General features: G+C 43.1%; 1 protein-coding gene across 1 annotated transcript in view; it reads left to right on the forward strand.

Moving 5' to 3' along the window:
• LOC120997743 (vomeronasal type-2 receptor 26-like) overlaps nt 1-12,747 on the forward strand; it is a 69,629-nt gene that overhangs the window by 21,509 nt on the left and 35,373 nt on the right. Inside the window, exon 3 of the mRNA XM_040428009.1 lies at nt 6,345-6,560. Coding sequence (XP_040283943.1) covers nt 6,345-6,560 — 216 coding nt within the window. The remainder of the gene's footprint in view (nt 1-6,344; nt 6,561-12,747) is intronic.

Below are 12,747 nucleotides of genomic sequence, written 5' to 3' on the forward strand. Positions count from 1 at the left end.
ACACCTAAATGGTGTCCGGGAAACCCAGTGTAGCGTTGGGGCCACCCCAAACCCGGCACTGTATGTATAGTATTCCAACTTCTAAATTTCTCATGTCCATGAAAAAGTCCAGCTCCATTGGCTTCTAATCTCTATCAATGATGAGCCTCATATATGGATAATGAAAACCCACTGGCTTCTTCATTGTCTAGTGATTTAAAGGGGTTTTCCATGAACTATAATGCTCCCCATATGGCCAGGCCCCTCACAGAGGTTGTATTTACCTCACTTGTGTATTTACCGCGGTGCTACTGATGCCGGCACGGCCACCGCTGCATCTCCCCATCACACGGATGAAAACATCCAGTGACGGGGGTGGGGGGGTGGGGAACATCCAATAGCATGCCCACACCTATCTCTAGAACAGAGCCTACAAAGTGTAGGACAACAGACAGCGTGTGCACGGCTAGCCCTCATTTGTGGCAGGCGCAGCACTATGAAGTGTCTTTTGCGCTGTGGCATTAGAAGAATTTTGATATCTCTGACCTTTAGTCCAACCAGACTGTCTATTACTATGTAATTCCTCTGGCGCCGTTCTATGGAAACAGTAGGTTTAAAGAGCACACCAAATGCTTTAAATACCTTCTTCATGTACATAACATGTGTTGAAAAGATATCACAAAATGGCGGTATGCATAAGATGGTTCAACTGTTCAATATTGTCATTCAACATTAAACGGTGGATATATTTCTACAATAGAAAACAAATTCAGCTCACCCTGCATATCGAAACTTCCGTGCACGGACCGAACCAGATAAGTTCTCCAATCAGCAATGGTAGAAAAGGTAGTCCAGCACTTCAGAGGGGGATGTCAAAGCTCCGTCTTTATTGGTTAAAATACAATAACATATAGTGGACCCCACAGCACACTTGCTCTGCCAACAACTGGTCTTAGTCGTAACTCTATGCCCCACCATAACTCCGGGCTTATATACACACCTCCTCACCTGTATGACGGGGGAGGGGATCCAGCCACAGAGCAGGGTGGGGCATTAACTCTGTTTCAGGCAATCACCGTTAACCCTATGTGTAAAAATGAAAAAATATTTTTTCTAAAAATAAATACAATGACTACATTGAAAAATTTAAAATTGCTTCAAAATATGGTCACCTTTCGATAAGGAGAAAAATATGGGATATATTTCCTCTATTTTTACAATTTTAGCGGTATATATAATTCTCCTAAAAAAATTGCATCATGTGAACAGGTTGTAACCCATAGTAAAAGCAATACAATAATAAAAGGAAAAAGGAAAAAATCACAGGACAGGAGACAAAAAAAGCACATAAATTAGGAAAAATAAAAATAAAATATCATTCCCAATTTGTCACAAGTCCTGTGATGGCTTTAACTATAGATGTTAGCATGCGGATATCACAGAAACATTTTTAATAAATGCACATCCACTCCTTCCTTAGATTGAGTCCGGACATATGTCTGGTGCCCAATCTAAAGATCCAATAAGCTTCACGTACCAAGATCTTTGCCTTAATATTTCCTCCTCTATGTGGGACTGTTACTTTTTCAAAAGCGAAAGTACTGAAGCTACAGTATTTAAATTGCGGTTATGATCTCTGATGAAATGGTTGGCCGCATTGGATATACCTGTAGCAGATGGATTGGTAATGTAGTTTAGATGTTCCCGTAATCTTGTTTTAAATGTTCTACTAGTACTTCCTACATAAAGTAGATTACAGTTGGTGCACTTAATAATATAAATGACACCTGTCGTATTGGGAATTAATGTGTTGTTTTATTTGAAATGTTTTGTTGTTTTGTGCATTTTGAAAGCACTTGGTGACATGGACATATTTACAGGTTTTACAGGGATAAGTACTGCATTTAGTGAAACCCTGGTGCAAACTTTGTAGTTTGCAATTTAATTTGCAATTTGTAGTTTGCAATTGTAGCTTGCAATTTGCAGTCTGCACTTGTATTTGGTGGAACTGTAAGAAAACACATATATAACTGATTCAGTATACAGTTCTAATCACAATACTAACAATTTGAACATTATATTACTGTTCTAAATACCTATTTTGGCCTATTGTTCCCATAACACTGGACTCTGACTGGAACTGTGTGTCTGTTCAGCTCCTGTCTCTGGTGAGTAATGATTCTAGCAACTCCTGCAGGGGAATTCCCAGACAGGCTGTGTGTGAGGCTGGCTGTGATTGGTGAAAATTCTTGCTGTGTGAGAGGCTGGCTGTGATTGGTCTACACTTCTGCCCAGCAACAACAGATTAACACTATGCTTTCTGTTGTTTCTGCTGTGTCACTGAGCTTACCTTACACTATAAAATGAATCTTGAAGGCATATTATCTTTTTCTGCTTCTGTGAACACAAAATATAACAGTTATATGACATCAAAAACAGGATGTCACAGTAAATAACTCTGCTTTCTTTTTTAACACATAAACATAGGAACTGTATTAAGGTTATTGGCAGGTCTAGCTGTATACACACATAACCTATACTAGCAACCTAGGACAGGTCTTAGCTGGCCAGCTACACTCCCACCAAAATTACCTATAATTCTATGTTCTTAGTAGTAGGACTTGAACATGAATTTGAGGTATTTTCCATCAGGTTCTCAACTTCCAAGTGTCTTTTATCACTCTCAAGTAGAACAACTAACTTCTGTATAGGACGTTCTAACTTGAGTGGAGTAGGGAGACGTTTTCCTTTTTTGTCAAGTCTTGGTAATGTATAAATACTGGTAGGTGCAACTCTGGCCTTCCCTATAACCAGGGCACAGTGTATATTTTCTTCTCCTATCACTCTGATGTAGGAGCACTGACCATAAGCATAACTACTGGCATCTGAAAAGTGATGAAGTGAAGTTCTATTTTCTTGTACTTTCTAAAATCATGACGTACAAAACATCTGGGTACCCGAACCTCTCTCAAGTTTTGCAAGTCTCTTATCCAACTCTCCCACCTTGGCCTCAAATTTTCAGGTATGGGCTCATCCCATCCCAATTTCTGTCTGCATAATTCTTGCAGTATTTCTTTTGCTCTGAGGATTACTGGGGCCAAGAATCCCAATGGATCAAATATAGAAGCCACTGTGGAAAGAATTGTTTGTCTAGTTGCAACTTTCTCTTCAATAGATACTTCAAAGAAGAACTTGTCGTTCTCTACATTCCATCCCAATCCAAGTACGTTCTGACTTGGAAGATCATAATTGAGATCTACATTCTTCATTGTTGCTGCACATTCAGAGTCACTGATGGATTCCAGTACCTCTCTGTTGTTTGAGATGAATTTGTGAAGGCGCAGGTTTCCTCTTGCGCATAACTCTTGGCTTTTTTCACTAGTTTGATTGCAGATTCTGTAAACTTTATACTTATGAGACCATCATCTACATAAAAGTTTTTCTTCAGAAAATTTGCTGCTGATAGGCAATCCTTTTCATTCTGATTGGCCAGGTACTTCATACCATAATTGGCGCAACCTGGAGATGATGCTGCTCCAAACAAGTGTACTATCATTCTGTATTCTGCTGGCTCTATATCTGTACCTCCATCCTCCCACCATAGAAACCTCAGGAAGTCTCTATCTTCATTTTTCACATGAAACTGGTGGAACATCTTTTCAACATCACACATGACCGCTACGGGATATTTTCTGAATCTACAGAGTACTCCAGGCAGAGTGTTTGTAAGATCTGGTCCTTTTAGTAGATGATCATTCAATGCAACACCATTGTACTTTGCTGAGCAATTAAATACTACTCTAATCTTATCTGGTTTGTTTGAGTGGTAAACACCTTGATGTGGGATGTACCACACTTCTCCTTCTTTAGGCTGATTATTAACTTTCTCTGCCTTCCATGAATTTCAAATAATCCTGCTTGAATTTAGTATCTCTTCCCATCTTTTTTCTTCAAACATTTCAATCTTGCTAGGGCAAGGTCGTTCTCTAAAAGGTAAGAGCATTTCAAGATGACCTTGTTGATTCTGCTGAATATTTTCTTCTAGAGTGTGTACAAACTTTATATCTTCTTGGGATACACTCTTTCCTTTAGAACTTATGCCTGCAAAGTCAGATTCAAGGATCTTGATTACTTTTGTTGGACTTACAGTTGGTAACTATTGGACAGATATTCGATGATACAATCCTGTCACCTGTCTTGAGTTTGCGATCTGCTTTTTTCCTCCAACAACACCCCATCCTAGATCAGTTTGAACAGCGTAGGGTTCACCCTTCCCTCCTGTGATTACCTTTCGTGGTACCAAGGCTTCGAAACAATTGTAGCCTATCAACAGTCCAACAGCAAACTCCTTCAGCAGGGACTTTTCATGAGATATGACAGATAGGTGCTCCCATTCATTGGCTGTTTCACAGGTAGTTATGCGATCTTGATCTAGAGGTATATTGTCTTTTGTATAAGCTGGAGTTAGATCAAATGTGCAGTTTGAATGAAGTCCTCTAACTCTCAGTCCTTTGACCCGTTGTTCACTAATGTATCTTTTCCCGTCATTGTGGTGAGTTTGAGCGTCTCTGGTTCTGTAGCCACTTGTAATTTCTTGGAGATTTCTTGATCAATGAAGGTGACATCACTCTGGGCATCCAGTAGCGCATAGGCGTATACCTTCTTGTTCCTCCTTTTAGGATTTAATATGTACACTGGTACAACCATTGATGTGCCATTGCTTTCTCCTTCCCTCACTCTGCAAGAGAATACCGATACTTTCTTTCCTTCCTCAGTATCTTTAGGTATTAAGGATTTATCTTTCTTTGGACGTTCTTCATGTAGTGGTGTAGGATGGCATCCTTTGCAAACGCTGCATGTGGTTTTAGTGACATGGCCTTTTCTTAGACATCCAAAACACAGTTGGTTATCCAGTACAATTTTTTTCTTTTCATCTGGGGACTTCTTCTTTAATTGTTGGCACTTGTGTATGGACTGGTTCTCTCCACAGAACATACACTAAAAGGTAGTCTGAAGATTTGTTGGTTCTGTCTCTCTACTGATCCCAGTAGTGACTTTGAACTTGCTCTCGTAGGTATCTGGACCTTTAGCTGCTGTGTTGGTTGCAAAGCTAGTTGCTCTTGCACGTCTTATCTCTCTTGCAGGTCTTTCTTCTAAGGATTTTAAGACGTAAGATGATGTTACTGGATTACATGCTATCCGTGCTTCGTCATTGACAAACTTAGAAAACTTTTTAAAACTTGGGAAGATCTAACTGTTTAGTCACATAGCGATTCCATCTGGAAGCCACTTCTTCAGGTAGCTTAGTTAGCATCCTGTGGTTTTCTAGATAGTCGTTCAGTACTTCCAGTCCTTGAACAAGTGGAATGGCATTGCTGCATGCTTGCATGAAGTCACCATACTTTTGGAGTCTGAAGTGTTCTTTTCTTTAGGACCTATTTTAGGCCAGTTATTCAGTTTCTCTCTAAAGGCTCTTTGCACTAAGAAAGGATGACCATATCTTACATTCAATTTTTCCCAAGCTTGGTTGTAGGCTTCTTCGTCTTTTCTATAGAAATTACCTTCAAGAACTTTGTTGGCTTTTCCACCAACATATCTCTGAAGGTAGAATAACTTGTCAACTAGACTGAATCAATGGTGCTCAATAATCATTTCAAAACTTGCCTTCCACTCTATGAACTTCAGTACATCTCCTGAAAATACAGTAGGTTCCGGAACGGGAAGTCTAGCTAGGACTGTGACTCTGTGGTCTTGCTGGGACAATGGTTGTAACATTCCGCTGAGCATTTGCCGTGGCATCTAGGAATAGAATCATCTGGTTCTATTTTCTCACTTACTTTTGAATTCGGTGAGTCCTTTTCTTCATATTTTCCGGTAGAGATAGGAAAAAGGTGTGTGGATTTACCCTCTAACAGTAGACTAGGACTAGGCCTCTCTTTGTCTTTCTGAGCAGGGATTGAAGGGTAATGACTTATTTCCTCACTAAGTGCTGGAGATTTCCTTCCACCATTCATTTCTATTGAAGTGCCGAAAATAGCCAAGTGCGACTATTTTCTAAAGTCCCGCATAAATGAGTCGCAGGTGCCCCTCTCAAGTGCTACCAAAGCTCCATTCACTTCTATGGGGCTGACAGAAATTTTTGGCAGTATCATAGAAACAAATGGAAGCCCAGGGCTGGGACCTGCAGCTATCAGAAATAGGTGTCATATCCTAGTGATATGCCCTCAATGTAAGAGATAGGCCAAGCCCTCTAGAGTTCCCCTTTAGTTTGTTGGTGACTCCTTGTACTTCTTCAGTAGACATTACACATATATGAATGATTTTTTGAAAATAACCAGACACATTTCCTCCTTTCATTCTTCCAGCTTCACTGGTTCCTGGAAAAACAGAAGGATATTGCTGGAAATGACCTCTTCTATAAAAATGGAGAGTTCATCACTAAGTATTCAATAGTGAATTGGCTCAATTTAAAGAATGGATCACTTATCTTAAAATATGTTGGATCTACAAAAACAGTACAAAATCTTTTTACATTTAATATCATATTGAAGAGGATCATATGGAAGAACAAAGTCAACAAGGTGAGACAGAGGTTGCTCTGGGTCACATATGTAGGAGGATCTTGGAAAACAGAAGAGAAAAGCTTAAATGGTTTATGATTTGGGAAAGAAAATAGTGTTGAGCGAGCATGCTCGGCCGAATACCAATTCGGCTCGAGCAACGCTATGCTCGGTACAATGCGGTACTCGGCCAAGTACCACATGTGCTCGAGCGCCATGCTCGAATCTCCTCCCCGCACTTTTCGCGGCTGCTAAGCAGCCAATAAACGTGCAGATAAGTACTGCCATCACTGTAATGCCAGTAGCCATGTTGGTTACTGGCATTACAGTGATTGGCTGGCCGGAACATGTCATCGGGTGCTATATAGCACCCAATGACGCGTGTTCGGCTCATTCTAAGTCAGGGAGAGCTGAGCGTAGGAAGGGACAGACAGTGTAGGGAGTGTAATTAAATTTAATTTTTCAACAAAAACATTTCATAGACCCAAATGTCCTTGTAAGGACTATTGTGTGTGACAGCAGCAATATATGTTTGTAGCGCAACCTGCGCTCAATTGCTCAGTGTTAGGCCTCATGCACACGACCTTTGTGTGTTTTGGGGTCTGCAAATCCCGGATCCGCAAAACACGGATGGCGTCCGTGTGCGTTCTGCAATTTGCGGAATGGCACAGACAGCCATTGATATAACTGCCTATTCTTGTCCTCAAAACGGACAAGTACAGGACAGGTTATATTATTTTTGCGGACCACGGAACGGAGCAACGGATGCGGACAGCCAATCATACTGCTGCTCACTTCTTGTTTGAAAAAGGCACCTGTGAGTGCCGAAACGTGCGTCACCCTAATATGAGTGACCAATAAATCTATCACCAGCAAAGATTATTGGGAGTGCCGGTTTTCTTCCATTCTTCTGATTTTGGGATTACGTCCACACAAACCAAGCACCCCTTGACCAGCACGCTGTGCCGCCTAACTTCATTACACAGCACACAATGTGCTGTCCGCATCTTTTGCGACCCCATTGAAGTGAATGGGTCCGCATCCAAGCCGCAAAAACTGTGGTTCAGATGCGGACTAAAACAAAGGTCGTGTGCATGAGGTCATAGGGAGAGCTGTGCATAGGAAGGGACAGACAGTGTAGGGAGTGTAATAGGAAGATTTTTATACAAAAAACTTTTCAGAGACCCAAAAGTCCTTTCAAGGACTATTGTGTGTGACAGCAGCAATATATATTTTTAGCGCATCCTGCCCAAAATACTGTCTAATAGGCCGCTACGGACAGTTAAATTATTCGCGCCACATCTCATGTGTAAATTGTGCGCATCCCTAAAACATCTGTGACATCCAGTGCACTTTTTCCATAGACGCTGTCCGCTACGGACAGTTAAATTATCCGCGCCACATCTCCTGTTTAAAGTGTGCGCATCCCTAAAATATCAGTGACATCCAGTGCGTTTTTCCGTAGACGTGTCCCCTGCGGACAGTTAAATTTTCCGCGCCACATCTCCTGTTTAAAGTGTGCACATCCCTAAAATATAGTTGTGTTCAAAATTATTCAACCCCCAATGCTGTAAAGGGTTTTAGGGAATTTAGTGTACATTTGCAATTGTGTTCAGAATGAAATCTTACAAGGACTTTTTAAAGAACCAAATGCAACTAAAATGACATCAATTGTTTTTGTAATACAGTATTAAATGTTTTTTTTGTGATTTCTTCATTGACACAATTATTCAACCCCTTAAAGACTACCACTCTTAAGAACAGAGGTTCATTCAAGTGTTTTCGATCAGGTATTGAAAACACCTGTGGATGTCAAGGAGCAGCAATCAAGCATAATAAGCACCAATTAGGCAGATGTAAAAGGACTGTGATACTCAGCTCCTTCTAGACATTTACTGGTGTGTTTACAAACATGGTGAAGTCAAGAGAATGGTCCAGGGAGACAAGAGAAGAGGTGATTTCTCTTCACAGGAAGGGCAATGGCTATAAGAAGATTGCAAAGATGTTAAACATACCAAGAGACACCATAGGAAGCATCATTCGCAAATTCAAGGCAAAGGGCACTGTTGAAACGCTACCTGGTCATGACAGAAAGAAGATGCTGACTTCGACTGCTGTGCGCTACCTGAAGCGCAAAGTGGAGAAAAGTCCCCGTGTGACTGCTGAGGAACTGAAAAAAGATTTGTCAGATGTGGGTACTGAAGTTTCAGCTCAGACAATAAGGCGCACACTGCGTAAATGTAACGTGGTTCTGAAGGAGCACTCGGTCCCCCATTGCCCGCAGAACTGTTGCTTAGCTTTGGGAATGAGGATCTGTGTTTAACCTCATTCCCAGGGCGGCTTTACTGCTGGGTGGCTTCCTGCTCCTAAGTCTGCCTTGAGCGCCGAGCTGATCACTCGGTGCTCAACTGGTTGGTCTGTCGGTCATGTGACGCTGGCCACGTCACATGACCCTCACTCCCCACTATAAATACAGGCAGCCTGCTAGCCACAGGTTGCCTGTTAATTTCTAGGTTCCTGGCTATTTGTTGGACTCCTGAATACTCACCTGATTCCGTTCCCTGACGATCCTTTTGCCTGCTCCTCCTGTACTGCGCATCCGTCCTGGTATTGTGACCTCGGCTCCCACCTGACTACTCTCTTAGGACTCCTCTTGTACTTCTCTACTCTCCTGGTATTTGACCCCGGCTTCTCCTGACCATTCTTTGCTTAACCCTTTGTACTGCGTAGCTCTCTTGGTTCTGACCCGGTCCGTTCATGTTCCGTATTTTGTCTTGTCTGTCTTCCCTGCACGTATCCTAAGTTAGGGACTGTCGTCCAGTTGTCCCCTGTCATCAGGACTCGTGAGGCAAGTAGGCAGGGCCAGGGGTGAGGGTGGAGCGCAGTGGTCACTATCCTTCCCCCTGTGTGTGTGGACGTGACTTTTACAGATTAACAGGCCCAATAACCACTGTATCATGAATCCTCTTACAACCCTGACTGACCATGTCTCTAACTTGACACAGGTGGTGCAGGAGCTAGGAGGGAGACTCCGTTCTTGTGAGTTGGGGCAAGGTTCTTCCACTCCTCTGTCCTCCAGTCCACATTTTGAACCCCAGATCAAGCTCCCAGAACCCTTTTCTGGAGACCGGAAGAGGTTTCTCTCCTTTAAGGAGAATTGCAAACTCTACTTCCGTTTGCGCCCCGTGTCCTCCGGTCCCGAGAGCCAACGCGTGGGGATTATCATTTCTCTACTACAGGGTGATCCCCAGGGCTGGGCATTTTCGTTACCTCCTGGGGCCAGTTGTCTAACTTCTGTGGAGGGGTTTTTTCAGGCCCTGGGTACCCTCTATGACGAACCAGACAGGGCCCTGGTAGCCGAGACGGCTCTTAGGGCACTGGTTCAGGGCCATCTCCCTGCGGAGGAGTATTGCACCCAATTCAGATGGTGGTGTGTCCCCTCAGGATGGAATGAACCAGCCCTGAAGAGTCAGTTTAGGTCTGGTCTATCTGATAATTTAAAAGATCTATTAGTCAATTACCAAATTCCTGAGACCTTAGAGGAGATGATGACCCTAGTTGTCCTATTTGACAGACGAGTTAGAGAGAGACGACAAGAACGACAGTTCTGTTCTCAGATGGTGGTCCAGCCAGAGGCCTTTTCCAGGGACAACACTGAGGTCTCCACCGAGGGACCCATGCAGGTTGGAATGACCCGGGGTAATCTTCGTCGCAGACGCGGAGAGTGCTTCTACTGTGGAGATCCTGGCCATTGGATCAACAAGTGTCCTAAGAGGGTCCTCTCTGACAAGTCTCCTAAGGCAAGACAACCTAAAGACCAGGTACACCCTGATTTTTCTAAAGGTAAACTTTTGGTACCCATAACAATTTCTCTGGGGGTTAATAAGTGGCCGGGTAAGGCCTTTATTGATTCCGGTTCTGCGGCCAGCTTTATTGACTTTGAGTTTGCTAGTAAATTGGGTATTCCTATGTTTGCTTTACCTACACCTATCCATGTCATGGCTATTGATGCTACTCCCCTGATTGGTGGTACGGTGAGCTCATGTACCTCTGAAATTTCTCTGTCCGTGGTTGTGTGCCACTCTGAGAGATGTTCTCTTCTAGTCCTGAAGAACCTACCGGTTGAGGTGGTACTAGGGTTGCCTTGGCTCCGTTTACATAACCCCACAATTGATTGGTCCAAAGGAGAGTTGGTAAAATGGGGACCTAAGTGTGACTCATGCTTGTCCGTGGTCCAGGCTGGGGTTTCAGTAAGGTCTAATACATTACCCTCTGTTATTAAGGAATATTCTGATGTGTTCTCGTCCCTTACTCCAGAGTTTCTACCCCCCCATAGACCTTATGATTGCGCCATAGAGCTAATTGAGGGTGCCGAATTTCCTAAAGGTCGAATTTATAATCTTTCAGGGCCCGAACGCAAGGCTATGGAAGACTATATTAAGGAGAGCCTTGCTAAAGGGCATATTAGACCTTCAGTCTCTCCTATGGGAGCAGGGTTTTTCTTTGTTAAAAAGAAGGATGGTGGTCTTAGGCCTTGTATTGATTACCGGAGATTAAATAAGATCACTGTCCAAAATAGATACTCTCTCCCATTGATTCCGGATTTATTTAACCAGGTTTTGGGGGCAACCTGGTTTTCCAAGATTGACCTGAAAGGGGCATACAATCTAATCCGAATCAAGGAGGGAGACGAATGGAAGACAGCGTTCAATACTCCGATAGGACACTTTGAATATCAGGTGATGCCTTTTGGACTCAGCAATGCCCCAGCTGTGTTCCAAAACTTAATGAACGATATTCTTAGGGAGTTCTTAGGTAAATTTATTATTGTCTATCTTGACGACATTTTGATATTCTCTCCTGATTTCGAATCTCATGTGTCTCATGTCAAACAAGTATTAGAGGTGTTGAGGGAGAACCAGCTATCCGCTAAGCAAGAGAAATGTGTCTTTGGTGTACAGGAGATACTGTTTCTAGGGCATGTTTTGACTCCTCACGCCTTTAAGATGGATCCTGGTAAGGTTTTAGCAATTAAGGAATGGGTAAGGCCTTCATCCTTAAAGGCTTTACAACGGTTTTTGGGTTTCGCTAATTACTACCGTAAATTTATCATGAATTTTTCTGTAATTGCTAAGCCATTGACCGACCTTACTAAGAAAGGGGCGGATTTGGAGAATTGGTCTACCAAGGCCATTTCTTCATTTGAAACATTAAAAAAGGCATTCAGTAGCGCTCCAATTCTGATCCAGCCTGATCAGGAGAAACCTTTTATTGTGGAGGTGGATGCGTCCGAGGACGGCGCAGGAGCAGTCCTTTCACAAGGTCCTGCTAGCCTCACTAACCTGAGACCGTGTGCCTTCTTCTCTAGGAAATTCTCGCCCACGGAGAGAAACTACGACATAGGGAATAGGGAGCTGCTGGCTATTAAATGGGCATTTGAGGAGTGGAGACATTTTTTGGAGGGGGCAAGGCATCGAGTAACGGTTGTCACTGATCATAAAAACCTAATGTTTCTCGAGTCTGCTAAGAGGTTGAATCCCCGACAAGCCCGATGGGCTCTGTTTTTTACCCGTTTTGATTTCTCCATTACGTTCAGGCCGGGAAGTAAAAATGTGAAGGCAGACGCATTATCTCGGAGCTTCCATGCCTTTCAACCCACTGAGACGCCGCCTGAATCCATCCTACCAGCAAACATCTTCTTAGCGGCTCTAACCCAGGATATCTCGGCTCGCATTAGGTCTGAACAACATCTGGCACCGGCATCCACCCCAACAGATAAGTTGTTTGTTCCCGTACAATTTCGTCTCCAGCTGTTGGGTGAGTGTCACGATTCTGCCTTTTGTGGACATCCGGGTGTTGAGGGCACTAAGGATCTGGTTTCTAGATCTTATTAATGGCCCACTCTGACCAGGGATGTCAAGTCCTACGTGTCAGCCTGTGAGGTTTGTGCCAGGTCTAAGACACCTAGGACTCGCCCTGCTGGTAACCTACGACCCCTACCCATTCCCAGTAGACCCTGGTCCCATATCTCGATGGACTTTATAACTGACCTACCGCTGGCGAAGGGTAAGACTGTGGTTTGTGTAGTGGTCGATAGGTTTAGCAAGATGGTTCATTTCATTCCCTTTTCTAAACTTCCGAATGCTAAAACCCTGGCGTCTATTTTTGTGAGAGAGATTGTTCGTTTACATGGAATCCCGGAAAATAT

This window comes from Bufo bufo, chromosome 4 (genome assembly GCF_905171765.1).
Source record: "Bufo bufo chromosome 4, aBufBuf1.1, whole genome shotgun sequence".
In the NCBI taxonomy this organism is placed as follows: Eukaryota; Metazoa; Chordata; class Amphibia; order Anura; family Bufonidae; genus Bufo; species Bufo bufo.